Here is a 14,647-nt window from a genome sequence, read left to right as displayed (position 1 = left end):
ACTTTGAGCTTGTTTACTCAATATAAAGTGCTTTTTACAAATAAAATCTATTATTATTATTATTATTATTAATTTTACAGTAAAAATACAGCAAGTCGTAAAATGTTTGTATTTACAGTAATACACCGTAAAAACGATCTTGCGGTCAAAAGAACGGCAGCTTTGTCGTCGGAATTTTACTGTAAAAATACAACCAACAACGAGCGTAGATCTTACAATTTAAAGAAATGACAGGTATGTTGCCATCATTTTACTGTAAAAATACAGTAATTGGTCAAATGTTTGTATTTACAGTAGTGCACTGTAAAACCGACCATGTATTTCATGGTTAAAAAAACCTATTGGGTAATTTGCCACAATTTTCGCGTAAAAATAAGAGTAGTAGCGTTTTTCAATTTACAGTAGTACACGTAAAAAACAAGGACTGTAGACTTTACAGTAAAAAGCGAGAGTTTTACTGTAAAGACAAAAGTGGTACCATTTTTCCGTTTATAGTAATGCACTGTAAAAACAACAACCCTAGATTTTACAGTTAAAAAAAAGAACTTACAGTCCCAAGAATGTTACTGAAAAAATACAGCAAATAGTAAAACGTTTCAAATTACAGTAATGCACTGTAAAAACATTTATGTTATTTATAGATTTTACGATAAAAATAATGGCAGCTCAGTTGCTGGAATTTTACTGTAAGTGATACCCTTTTCCCATTTACAGTAATGCACTGTAAAAACGGCTATAGGTTTTACAATTTAAAAAATGACAGGCAAGTTGCCATAATTCCACTGTAAAAATACAGTAATTGGTACATGTGTTGTATTTACAGTAATGTACTGTAAAAACAAAGACCGCAGATTTTAAGGTAAAAAAAGTATCTAATTTGACAGAATTTTGCTGTCAAAATAAGAGTGGTAGCCTTTTCCAATTTACAGTAATACACTATAAAACAACAACTATGCATTTGACTGTAAAATAAAATCTGACAGGTCAGTTGCCAGAATACAGTAATTGTTCTATTACAGTAATGCACTGTAAAAACACTAACCCTACATTTTACAGTAAAAACAAAAAAAAAAAACTGTGTGGCCTATTTTCAGTGATTGTCATGGCCTTATTTTTAATGATTGTAGTGGCCTTATTTCTAATGATTGTTGTGGCATTTTTTTAGTGATTGTTGTGGCCTTTTCTAATGATTGTTGTGGCCTTTTTTTAATGATTGTTGTGGCCTTTTTTAATGATAGTTGTGGCCTTTTTCTAATGATTGTTGTAGCCTTTTTTTAATGATTGTTGTGGCTTCTTTTAATGATTGTCATGGCCTTATTTTTATGATTGTTGTAGCATTTTTTTATGATTGTGTGGCCTATTTTCAGTAGTTGTCATGGCCTTATTTCTAATGATTGTCGTGGCCTTATTCTAATGATTGTTGTAGCATTTTTTTATGATTGTTGTAGCGTTTTTTTAATGATTGTTGTGGCCTATTTTCAATAGTGTAATGGCCTTATTTTTAATGATTGTTGTGGCATTTTTTTAGTGATTGTTGTGGCCTTTTCTAATGATTGTTGTGGCCTTTTTTTAATGATTGTTGTGGCCTTTTTTAATGATTGTTGTGGCCTTTTGTAATGATTATTGTGACCTATTTTCAATAGTGTAATGGCCTTATTTTTATTGATTGTTGTGGCATTTTTTTAGTGATTGTCGTGGCCTTTTCTAAAGATTGTTGTGGCCTTTTTTAATGATTGTTGTGGCCTTTTTTAATGATTGTTGTGGCCTTTTTTTAATGATTGTTGTGGCCTTATTTCTAATGATTATTTGGCCTTTTGTAATGATTCTTGTGGCCTATTTTCAATAGTGTAATGGCCTTATTTTTAATGATTGTCGTGGCCTTTTTTTAGTGATTGTTGTGGCCTTTTCTAATGATTGTTGTGGCCTTTTTTTAATGATTGTCTGGCCTTTTTTAATGATTGTCGTGGCCTTTTTTTAATGATTGTTGTGGCCTTATTTCTAATGATTGTTGTGGTCTTATTTTTAAATGATTGTTGTAGCCTTTTTTAATGATTGTTGTGGCCTATTTTCAGTGGTTGTCATGGCCTTATTTTTAATGATTGTTGTGGCCTTATTTCTAATGATTGTCATGGCCTTATTTTTAATGATTGTTGTGGCCTTATTTCTAATGATTGTGTGGCCTTATTTTTTAATGATTGTTGTAGCCTTTTTTTATGATTGTTGTGGCCTATTTTCAGTGGTTGTCATGGCCTTATTTTTAATGATTGTTGTGGCCTTTTTTTAGTGATTGTTGTGGCCTTTTTTTAGTGATTGTTGTGGCCTTTTCTAATGATTGTTGTGGCCTATTTTCAGTGGTTGTCATGGCCTTATTTTTAATGATTGTTGTGGCCTTATTTCTAATGATTGTCGTGGCCTTATTTTTAATGATTGTTGTGGCCTTATTTCTAATGATTGTTGTGGCCTTATTTTTTAATGATTGTTGTAGCCTTTTTTTATGATTGTTGTGGCCTATTTTCAGTGGTTGTCATGGCCTTATTTTTAATGATTGTTGTGGCCTTTTGCAATGATACTTGTGGCCTATTTTCAATGGTTGTCATGGCCTTATTTTTAATGATTGTTGTGGCCTATTTTCAAGGGTTGTCGTGGCCTTTTTTAATGATTGTTGTGGCCCTTTTTCAATGGTTATTGTGGCATTATGTTCAATGATTGTGGTGAACTTTTTTATTGATTGTTGTAGCCTTATTTTAATGATTGTAGTTGCCTTTTTTTAATGATTGTTGTGGCCTTATTTTTAATGATTGTTGTACCTTTTTTAATGATTATTGAGGCCTTTTTTTAATGATTGTCCTGGCCTTATTTTTAATGATTTACTGTAAAATAAAATCTGACATGTCAGTTGCCAGAATACAGTAATTGTTCTATTACAGTAATGCACTGTAAAAACACTAACCCTACATTTTACAGTAAAAACAACCAAAAAAAACTGGCCTCGGCCGCCAAAATGTTACTGAAAAAATAAAAGTGGTACCATTTTCCAATTTACAGTAATGCCCTGTAAAAATCCTCCACCCGACAGGCTAACCTCCTCCAACCTCCGAGGACAAAGCTACGAACAATGGGAGACCGGACTTTCTGCTCCGCCGCTCCCAGTCTGTGGAACGCTCTCCCTGACCACCTGAGGGCACCACAGACTGTGGATGCTTTTAAAAAAGGCTTTAAAACCCTTCTTTTTAAAAAAGCCTTTTTTTTTTTTTAGATATATGCATACTAGTTTTAGCTATTTGGCTGTCTTGGTTTTTATTTTTATTTATTTTTTATGATCTTTTTATTAAAAAAATGTTAATACACTGTAGCACTTTGAGGTTGTTTACTCAATGTAAAGTGCTTTTTACAAATAAAATCTATTATTATTATTATTATTATTATTAAAATCTTCGACCATAGACTTTACGGTTCAAAAAAGTTGACAGGTCAATCGCTGGAATTTTTATGATAAAAATAACAGTGGTAGCATTTTGCAATTCACAGTGGTGGACTGTAGAACAACAACCGTAGATTTTACGGCAACAAAAACTGGCAGCTTAGTCGCCAGAATGTTATGTAAACAAAATAAGTGCACGGTAAAATCCACCAGATTTTCACGATGAAATTCTGGCGAGTGAGCTACCAGTTTTTTTACGGTACAGAGCATGGACCACTGCACAACATTCACTTCTTGACAGTTTGAGGTAAAGATGGGAGGCTCCGTCATTTAAACCTGAATGTGCTATCAGATGACTTCCCTTCACACCCCCCCCCCCCCCACCCCTCGCTCGCTCAGCTGTTAGCGTTTCTTGGCGTGGGGGCAACGCGCCCACTCCAGCCGGTCCTTCACACTCAAGGTCCCAACCAGTGTTTGCGGTCACGGGCTTGAATCAGAGCCCCCGTGGACAAATGCAAACGTTTTTCTTTTTTGACACGACATGAGCTCCAAGTCAAGGGGCGGAGCTTCAGACCAACAGGTCGTGTCAAGGGACGGAACGGGTTTTTGGAATTTTGGCACAACGCGGCTTTCAGCTCTCCTGCCGAGGAGCAATTTCCTTTTGGTTTCTATGAATAACCTCACAGGAAGCGGCTCTTTCTTGAAGCAACGCCAGACTAGAGAGTCGCTTTCATTCCAAGAACAAAATACTTGGCCTGGTGGCAGGGACTTCTTGGATCTGATGTTGAGCAAGGACTTATTGTTTATGCCCCAAGACCACTTCCTCTTCTGAAAGGAGCAGGGACCACCGTCCTTTGAAACAAAGCGACGTACAAAGCATGTCGCTGAGATTCTCAGGAAGTTCAATCGATGGCAAACCGACTGTTCAGTTTGTCTCACAAGATGTCTTCCTCAGTTCATGCTCACAGACTCACACCGGTCAGATACATTTGAAATGACTCGATCTGACCAATCTAAGGCTTCATCAGTTCATGTTCATAGACTTAGATTGGTCAGATCTAGTCTAAATACTGGTGCCAAAGCTCCAACGCACCAGCATTTAGACTAGATCTGACCATATTTAGGTCTTTGGACATGAACTGATGAGACAAACTGAACAGTCTGGTTGCGATTGATTGAATACCCTAGGAACATCCAAAGGAATGAGAACATCCAAAGACGTGTAGCTGAAAGCAAGTGTAGTATCTGCTATACTACAAAACAACATGTTTTTGTGGAAGTCCAAATTAATGGGGAAAGCAGACAGCCAGTGTTGGTAAACAGTGTTCCATCATTCTAGACAGATATTAACATGTGCGATAAAATACGGTGTATCCCACAAGAGAGGACTCTTAAATCTGCCAAAGGTATCCAAGGGTTTGGGCCAGTACTCCAGGAGTACCAGACACCATGTTCAGAGAACATCAAAGGTTAGGTATGGCCTAGGTCTTGATGCTTTGGAAACACTGACATACACGCCTTTACATGGTCATGGTGAAGTCAACTCCAGTACCATGACAATGCTTCGGTCTTTAAGAACAGATCGTCTGGCCGCCCTAAGAGAGAGATATTTCAAATTGGCTAGATCCTCCACAGGTTCCTGCTGGACCTGAAGTGATGCTCGCTTGGTCAATAAAGCTTTTATTCACTGGTCATCACCGGTGTCATCCTTGATCCTTCACACACCTACGCCCCACTTCTACCCAGGAGAAAGTAACTAGGCCAGAGGCGTGGCACGAGCAAATGACCAAAGAAGCTTTGCCGGAGAGTAATGTCATCAAAACCTGAGTAGTTTGACTTCCACTTTATTGTACACTTGAGTGACAGTTGGGTATGCAAGGATTCGGGCCAGTACTCCAGGAGTACCAGGCACCATCTTAAGAGAACGTCAACGGTTAGGTATGACCTAGGTCAGGGGTCGGCAACCTTTACCACTCAAAGAGCCATTTTGGAAAGTTTCACAAATTAAAGAAAACAATGGGAGCCACAAAAAAATTTTGAAAATTTAAAATGAAAAACACCGCATACAAAGCTCAAATTGCTTTGCGCTATGTTAACCAGGGCTCTCTGACACACGCACCGGCACGCATCTTAATATGGAAATTTAATGTTACGGCGGCCCGCGACTTTTAATTGAATGGTGCTTGATAGCGTCTTTCTTGCCAACCCTCTCAATTTTCCGGGAGACTCCCGAATTTCAGGACGTGCTGGCACTGCTTTTAGCGCCCTCTACAGCCCGCCCAAACAGCGTACCTGCTTGGCCACATTTTGAATGCAGCTCTTGCTTGCTCACGTAAGTGCCAGCAAGGCATACTTGTTCAACAGCCACACAGCTTACACTGACGGTAGCCGTACAAAAACAAGTTTAACACTGTTACGTTACAAATATGCGCCACACTTTGAACCCACACCAAAAAAGAATGACAAACACATTTCTGGAGAACATCTGCACTGTAACACAACATAAACACAACACAACAAATACCCAGAATCCCATGCAGCCCTAACTCTTCCGCTCAACCGACGCACGGAGGGGGGGGGGGGGGGGGGTTTAATGTGTGGGGGGGTTTGGTGGTAGCGGGGGTGTATAATGTAGACCGGAAGAGTTAGGGCTGCATGGGATTCTGGGTATTGGTTGTGTTGTGTTACGGTGCGGATGTTCTCCAGAAATGTGTTTGTCATTCTTTTTTGGTGTGGGTTCACAGTGTGGCGCATATTTGTAACGTAACAGTGTTAAAGTTGTTTTATAAGGCTACCGTCAGTGTAAGCTGTGTGGCTGTTGAGCAAGTATGCCTTGCTGTCGCCTACGTGTGCAAGTAACAGCAACATATAACATGTGGCCGGGCTGGCACGCTGTTTGTAAATGCTATAGAGGACAATTAATGCAGTGCCATTAGGGCACGCCCTTAATTAAGTAATTAGAGTGAAAATAGGATAATATTTGCCCTGGGAGATTTCTAGGAGAGGCAGTCTCCTGGGAAAATCGGGGGGGTCGTTAAGTATACTGGGAAAACCGGGAGAGTCGGCAAGTATGCAGCTGAGCCGTATCAGAGTGGTCAAAGAGCCGCGGGTTGCCGACCCCTGACCTAGGTCTTGACGCTTTGAGAACACTCACATACACGCCTTTACATGGTCATGGTGAAGTCAACTCCAGTACCATGAACCTCATGAACTGAGATGACATTGTTTCGGTCTTTAAGAACAGATCGTCTGGCCGCCCTAAGAGAGCGATATTTCAAATTGGCTAGATCCTCCACAGGTTCCTGCTGGACCTGAAGTGATGCTGGCTTGGTCAATAAAGCTTTTACTCACTGGTCATCACCGGCGTCATCCTTGATCCTTAACACACCTACCTAAAGTTCCAAACAGCATCCTTTAACTAGACTTGAATAAATGTCGGACTCACCACGAGATTCCCAATGACCATGACCATCATGAAGACAATGAGACACATCCCGGCTCCGGCCACCTCCATGCAGTCCCACATGGTCTCGATCCACTCCCCGCACAGAATGCGGAACACGATGAGGAAGGAGTGGAAGAAGTCGTTCATGTGCCAGCGTGGAAGCTCGCAATCCTCGGCGATCTTGCACACGCAGTCCTTGTAGCTCTTCCCGAAGAGCTGCATGCCCACCACGGCAAAGATGAAGACGATGATGGCCAGCACCAGCGTCAGGTTGCCAAGGGCGCCGACGGAGTTCCCGATGATCTTGATGAGCATGCTGAGCGTGGGCCAGGACTTGGCCAGCTTGAAGACACGAAGCTGAGGCCGAGTTGACGACACAAAACGCAGAAAGACAGAAACAACGAGAAAATGCGATTTCGGTAGAAATTGCGTTTGAAATGTGAAAAGCTGAAGGCGAACTAAATTCCTAACAGTTATCACACTCGCCAGATAGCATCAAGTAACTAAATATATGACTCCTGGGTGTAGCCCTGCAAAACGATCTATACTACTGCATGTTAGCATGCTCAAAGTAAGCATGCGTCAAATTAATAAAACGATGTGTTAAAAAGCTGCCATGCTAACGTTAACCTCTTAACATGCTGACAGTTAGCATGTATGTAGTAACAAAATATTTCATTTTAAAGTGTATATCTGAAAAATGTGTTTAAAAAGCTGGCATGCTAACAGTTAGCATGCCTCAAGCAATTAAATACCTGACTGGGTTAAGGTTAGGGTTAGACCCTAACCCTAACCTTGACTAAATACCTGACTAACCCTAACCCTAACCCTAACCCTATGTGCTAAAAATGCTAGCATGCTAACAGTTATCATGTTAGCATGCTAAAAGTTAGCCTACCACAAGTATGTAGTAACAAAATACATAGGGGACGGCGTGGCGAAGTCGGTAGAGTGGCCGTGCCAGCAATCGGAGGGTTGCTGGTTACTGGGGTTCAATCCCCACCTTCTACCATCCTAGTCACGTCCGTTGTGTCCTTGGGCAAGACACTTCACCCTTGCTCCTGATGGCTGCTGGTTAGCTCCTTGCATGGCAGCTCCCTCCATCAGTGTGTGAATGGGTGAATGTGGAAATACTGTCAAAGCGCTTTGAGTACCTTGAAGGTAGAAAAGCGCTATACAAGTATAACCCATTTACCATTTAAAAGTAACAAAATATTTGACTCAGGTGTATTCCAAAAAAATTGCTAAAAAGCTAGCATTATATATTGTCAGCACGCATTATGCATGAAGTAACAAAAAAATTCCAATCTGAAATGTGTACCTGCAAAATGAGCTAAAAACGCTAGAATACTAGCATGCTAAAAGTTATGTTAGCTTGCTAACAGTTAGCATACCTCAAATAACAGAAAAATTGACTCAGCTAAAAAGCTACCATGCTAATATTAGTATGTCAACATGCTCGCAGTTAGCATGCATTAAGTAACAGGAAAATCTACTCTGAAACGTATACCTGCGAAATGAGCTTAAAAAGCCATCTTAGCATGCTAACTGTTAACATGTTAGCAGTCAGTATGCCTCAAGTAACACAATGTTTGACTCTGAGGTGAGTACCACCAAACATTTGTTGAAAAGATAGCATGCTAATAATAAAATAAAAGCTTTTTAGCTAGTATTTTAGCTACTAAAACAAATCTGCTATTTTGACTAAAAGTATCAGAAAGCATTGTTGTTTGAACCGGAAATATTGATTGATTGATAGATTCAACTCTGAAATATATACCTGCGAAATTAGCTAAAAAAAAGATAGCATGCAAACATGCTATCGTAGCATGCTAACTGTTAGCATGTAAACAGTCAGCATGCCGCAGGTAACAAAATTTGACTCTGAGATGTATACCTCCAAACATTTGTTAAAAAGCTCACATGTTAATAATAAAATTATACGTTTTTAGCTAATTTGCCTAACATTATCAGGACACAGTTTGATTTTGTAACAGTTTGAAGCATGCTAAAAGTAGCATGTTAATGTGCTAACAACTAGCATGCATGAAGTGACAAAATATTTGTGCACGTCTGCAAAAATGAGCTGAATTGTTGAAATGGAAGCCGAGTGAGGGGTCCTCACCAGACGGAAGGATCGCAGGACCGAGAGACCCTGGACGTTTGCCAGTCCCAACTCCACCAGGCTGAGCGTGACGATGATGCTGTCAAAAATGTTCCAGCCAACTTGGAAGTAATAGTAAGGATCCATGGCGATGAGCTTCAAGACCATTTCCGCCGTGAAGATCCCGGTGAAAACCTACAAAAAAACAATTGACTTCTAGACCCTGTAAAAGGCAAGTTCACACCAATCCTCACCAGATTCCCCACAGACAGAACGTCTTCAAACTCGGGGGTCATGGGGTAGTGCTCCATGGCCATGAAGAGCGTGTTGAGCACGATGCAAATGGTGATGCCCAGGTCCACGAACGGGTCCATCACCACAAAGTGCACACGCTTTTTGAAGGCCACCCACGGAGCGCAGCAGTTCCATTTGAGGAAAACGTCAGCGAACTTGTACCAGCCCGGCGGACACGGCCTGTGGGAGTCCTCCAGCTCTGGCAAAGTCACAGCCAGGTCCGTCAGTTAGTCAAACGCTCTGCGGTCGTTACCCAAACAACGGAATAGTCATGCTATTGCTAAGTCAATGTCACGATAGCTGACATAATACACAGGAATAATAATGTTAGCGCTATAAAAAACAATATTGTACCAAGGAACAGTTAGGTTAGCGCTTCAAAAGCTTTGATATCACTTTTACTATCATCCCTTCCGTGGTCGAGGGGGATGCTGGAGCCTATCCCAGCTGCATTCGGGCAGTAGGCGGGGTACACCCTGGACAAGTCACCACCTCATCACAGGGTCAACATATTTGTACATATCCTATTTGATGATGCTGTTCTGTTGTTGTTGTTGTGTCTTTGTCTTATCCCTCTCTTGTCCCCGCAATGTCCCCCTCTGTCTTCCTTTTTTCCCCCGGGGGGGCCCCGCCCCTTGTCAAGGAAGCAGTACATTAAACGGGCTAACCATTTTTTCCCGCCCTGTAGTAAATGTTTGTTTTGCTCCACATTCAGTAGTACTCATAAATAGTGATGTTTATATTATAAAAGCCAGTAAGAAGGACCAATGAGGCTGTCAGTCTAAAACTGGGGTGTCAAACTTGTTTTCGTGGAGGGTCACATGGCAGTCATGGCTGCCCTCAGAGGGCCACTTGTAAGAGTGAATGCAAGAATATAAAAGTATCATTATATTATTGCCTACGCATTTGGTTATTTGATTTGTGTACGTACAAATTGATGGATAACTTGCTTTGAAATGGTAAGTCAAGGTGACAAGCAGATATTTAAGTATTTATTGTTATTTTTACAATACTGTATATAATAATTAGGGTTTCTAAAAAATTGTTTTTTTATCACATTCGAATCCCAATTTTTTTTGTATTTTTCAAAAATCGAATACAATTTTTTTTTTGGGACAAATTTATTTAAAAAAATAAATTTCTTAGGCCATCTCTATGCTTACCTGGTGCACGTATGTGTCACACGTCAGCAACCAAAAGGAGGTTGTGTAACCTGTAAGCTGTTTTGTTAAGGTGTTGTTATTATTATACGGAAATAATACATTGCAAAAATCAATTTGAATGGAGAATCGTGTTGACACGAGTATCGATTAGGAATCAAATCCTCACCCCAAGAACCGGAATGGAATGGCGAGGTTCCCAAAGATTCATACCAGTAACAGTTGAATATTTGTATATGTATCAAAGTTTAAAACATATGAAATTTCATGCATTACATACATTTTTTTGGTCAAAATGGAAACAATGAAAACATTGAGAGCAGCCAGCATGGACGAATAGAACAGACAAGTCATTGTTTTGTCTGCTCGCGGAAAACAAACATCCTAATCCACAATTTGACTCCCTCGAATGGCCTTGACGCTGTGAAAACAGGACAAGGCTGTTCTGAAAAACACCCCCGAGGACACCTCAATGATGGACGCTTTTGACCTCCCTCCCTCCTCAACGACACCTGGAGTCAAACTTTTGCAGATCGGCCTCGGTCTATAAAAAAACATTACATCATCACACCCAAGACAATTTGCCCCCCCCCCCCACAGCACGCCTTCACTACCGCTTGTTTCCCCTCGGGGTGATGGTCGGACAGCAGCGCTTCATAGCAGCGGTCGCCTTCCAGGGCCCCAACTCCCCGCCCCTCTGTTGCGAGTTTGTCGTGATTAAATGTAACGTGTTTATGTGTGCATTGCATGGAGGTTTTTTCCCGCTCCAGACTAGGCCCCCTTAGGACCCCAGTCTAGATTGTATTTTTTGACTCATCTTTTTCCCCAGCGTTTTACCTTTTTCCCATCTTTTACGGGGCGCCTTGTGGTGACCCATCAGCGTTCCTGTTCTGTAACCCTGTACACTGTTTGTTTGTCTAATCTTGAACGGGTTTGTGCTGAAAACAAAGTTTTGTTGTACTTGTGCAATGACAATAAAGACCTATCTGATCTGATCTGATTTAGTAAGAAAGATGAAGTATGCACATTATTCCCAGGCTTTCGCGGGCCACGTTAAATGACCTGTCGGGCCGGACATGGCCCCCGGGCCTTGAGTTTGACACCGTGTGGTCTAAATGGTTAAGGCATGTTTTTATCGAGGCGGAAACACTCCAGGGTAAAAGTGTCTGTATAAAACATAACACCCAGACGCAGAGATCCTTACCGCTGATTTAGTATTACTGTGAGGGCTTCTGGTCTCCTATTCTGAGCCTCTCTTCAGTCTAAGCCACGTTTATGTCCTCACACCCACAAAGGGCTTAACACTTTTACACTCTGGGCCACACCCCTGACATCCCTGCTTTCTGCAGATATTAGCATGAAGGTACCTCCCATGGCGCTAGAAGGCCGCTGCGTCCGGCCCGGGTCGTCCGCGTGAAGCATGCTGTGGACAGAGCCTAAAGACTTCTCCTTGGGCTCAGCATCTGCAGCAGACTGGAGAAGATGGTCACTCGTTGGTAACGGAGGCTTACAACTAAAGAAGAGTGGAGGATTAGACCACGACTGACCTCCGAGCAGGTCTGTGATTGGATGACAAGGCGGGGGACCGTCTTGCCATTGCAGTCCTTGATAGCGTTGTCGTGTTCGAGGCTACGCTCGTCATCGGCCTGCTTGGACGCTAAAGGCCGACTGATTGACTTCTTACTGCTCAGAGAGGTTTGACTCCCAGAGAGTTGAACCTGCAAAACAAAGTAGAACATGTCTTTAGTTCTCCCTGAACATGAATTGTTCAGTTTTAACATTTCAGACAATTGTATGATAGAACTTTTTGGCAACACTTTGGGGAAGACCCTTTTCTGATACCAGTGCTCTGGATTTTGGTTCAAATACTAGCACTAGTCTCTCATGCCACACCACCCAGGTTCCAGTCCCATGCGAAACAGAAAAAAGCAGAGACTGAACCAAGCGTGTTACAGGGGTTTAAGTGGTGCCGTGACCCGGATGAGAGTGAGGTTTAGAAAGGTGAGTGTAACGGAGGCCAGCCAGTCTGGCTTGGCCATGTCTACATTGGTAAACCTCGTTCCCTGACAATTTTAAGAGCAGTGCTGGTTACCGGGTTGATAGCTCTGGCTTTTAGCCAAGCCGGACGAACCAGGTTGGATTCCTGTGTGGAACAGAAACTGCAGTGACTGAAGCAGGCAGGTTACAGTGGTGCTGTGACCCAGATGAGAGTGAGGTTTAGGTGGGTTAGTGTAACGAAGACCAGGCAGTGTAGCTGGGCCATGTGTACGTTGGTAAACCTCACTCTTTGACAACCTCAAGAGCAGTGCTGGTTACCAGGTTGATAGCTCAAGCTTTTAGCTCAAGTCCTGTGTTAAACAGAAAAAGCCTGGACTGAACCAGGCGGGTTACCAAGGCAAGTCTGGGTGTGTTCACTGGGAAAGAAGCCCACCCAAGATAGGTTCATCAAAAATAACAGTATGTTATTGGGTTCTCGTGTGAAGGCATACCTGCTCCTGACTCTTGAGCTGCTCGAGGATCCGCTGGAACTCCTCCTCTTTCTCTCTGGCTTCTCGCTGCGTGGCCTGATTCTGCTCGTCATATGCCATGGCCACCACGGCCAGGATTAGGTTGATGAGGTAAAAGGAACCCAGGAAGATCACCACCACGAAGAAGAGCATGTAGGTTTTCCCGGCCGCCCGCAGGATCTGTGTTTGGAACAAACAAGAAGCTACGAGAAATAAGGAGACATTTCTGACGTCTGGAGGAATGCTTGCTGAATTCCAACCAGCTGGAATAGGTTTTCCCAGTAGTCCTGTGTCATGAGTCTGAAGAGCGCCAGGAAGGCCCAGCCAAAAGAGTCAAGGCTGGTGTAACCATAGTTTGGGTTCCCCCCAGCCTTTATGCAGGTGTAGCCTTCAGGGCAGAGTCTGAAGACAGGTCAAGGTGCTGAAGTCAGACTTCTGCTCAGTCAACATTCATGTTAAAACAAAACAGTCCTACCCGGCGTCAGAACCGTTCCCACACACCAAAGGATCTTTGCTGCCTTCCAGAAAGTAGTAGTTATCTGCAGACAAACCACACAAAACACTCAGAACTGCTCCACAGCGCAGCTTCAAGCAGGCATCTTACCCGAGTTCTCGATGTAGTCCAGGAAATTGAAGGTACCATTGGCGAGATCGGTACCGTTGACGCCCACCGTCTCATTAAAAACAGCCGAGTCATCCAAGGCGGCGGTCACGTTGAACCAGTCGGCAGTCTCGTTAGTGTGGATGGGCCATCGCACGCACTTGTGCCGCAGGTTCCCCATGAACAGCTGCAAGCCCACCAGGGCGAACACTGCGAGAGCGAAGACCGTCAGGACCATGACGTCCACCATTTTCTTCACGGACTGGATCAGCGCCCCCACAATGGTTTTCAGACCTCAGCGGGTAAAGACACCAAATCAAACACCAATGTCAAGAAGTATTCCGCTTTAGGTTTCATAAATTAGGATTAGGGTTTGGCTTTTCAGACCAGTGAATATACAAAGGGAATCGATAGATGAGTACCAGGAATCACGGTGATTGTTTTGAGGGCTCGAAGCACACGGAACGTCCTGAGGGCGGACACGTTACCCAGGTCAACAAACTCTGTGATGTACCTGCGGAGAGACACCCAATCAAAGACTGAGCACAAAATCAATAGGCGGTTTTTGTCTTGAACTTTTTAACACAGCATGTCCAATAGGATTAGGAAGAAGTAGAGCTAATAGTAGAAGATGGGTGGATGGTCGGAAAATTGGAAGGAAAGTAATGTCGGCTTAGAGCTACAACTTGAATCAGAAGCGAGAACTGTGGAGGATGCATATATGTTTAAGAGTTCTTTCTTTTTACATAGCCATGTTTAGAGTAGCTAGTACTTTTCCTTTGTATATTCTACCAGTTTCTTTCGACATTTCAGCTGCCTGGTTAGTGTCTTCACCCTTGGAATGTGAACTACCACCCCCATTCTTTTTCCTTATCAGTGTTGCGAGGGGGGAGAGGGGGGCTTTCTTTGTGTGCAAGGAGTGGGCTTTTCTGTTCGAATGTCAGATCAACTAGAGTAGCCGATATGAATGTATTGGTTAAGTTGACATTCTAAAGCTTTAGTAAAACTTGAAAATATTCCAATTCTGTCTTGATGGTCCTTCTTACTCAGCATATATGTCATCGAAAGAACTTGGGACTGACCAGTAATTTAGATTCCCTGGGAGGAAGAGCTGG

General features: G+C 42.4%; 1 protein-coding gene across 1 annotated transcript in view; it reads right to left on the bottom strand.

Annotated features, from left to right (window-relative positions):
- Window positions 1-14,647, bottom strand: part of scn4aa (sodium channel, voltage-gated, type IV, alpha, a) — a 53,563-nt gene that overhangs the window by 22,518 nt on the left and 16,398 nt on the right. Inside the window, exons 5-14 of the mRNA XM_062057282.1 lie at window positions 13,955-14,046; window positions 13,536-13,826; window positions 13,407-13,470; window positions 13,192-13,333; window positions 12,914-13,111; window positions 11,972-12,142; window positions 11,792-11,897; window positions 9,225-9,463; window positions 8,992-9,165; window positions 6,867-7,223 (exon numbers count right to left, since the gene is read on the bottom strand). Of these exons, the coding sequence (XP_061913266.1) occupies window positions 6,867-7,223; window positions 8,992-9,165; window positions 9,225-9,463; window positions 11,792-11,897; window positions 11,972-12,142; window positions 12,914-13,111; window positions 13,192-13,333; window positions 13,407-13,470; window positions 13,536-13,826; window positions 13,955-14,046 (1,834 nt within the window). The remainder of the gene's footprint in view (window positions 1-6,866; window positions 7,224-8,991; window positions 9,166-9,224; window positions 9,464-11,791; window positions 11,898-11,971; window positions 12,143-12,913; window positions 13,112-13,191; window positions 13,334-13,406; window positions 13,471-13,535; window positions 13,827-13,954; window positions 14,047-14,647) is intronic.

Source organism: Entelurus aequoreus, linkage group LG08, assembly GCF_033978785.1.
Source record: "Entelurus aequoreus isolate RoL-2023_Sb linkage group LG08, RoL_Eaeq_v1.1, whole genome shotgun sequence".
NCBI lineage: Eukaryota > Metazoa > Chordata > Actinopteri > Syngnathiformes > Syngnathidae > Entelurus > Entelurus aequoreus.
This window is presented reverse-complemented; position numbering and strand designations above follow the sequence as displayed.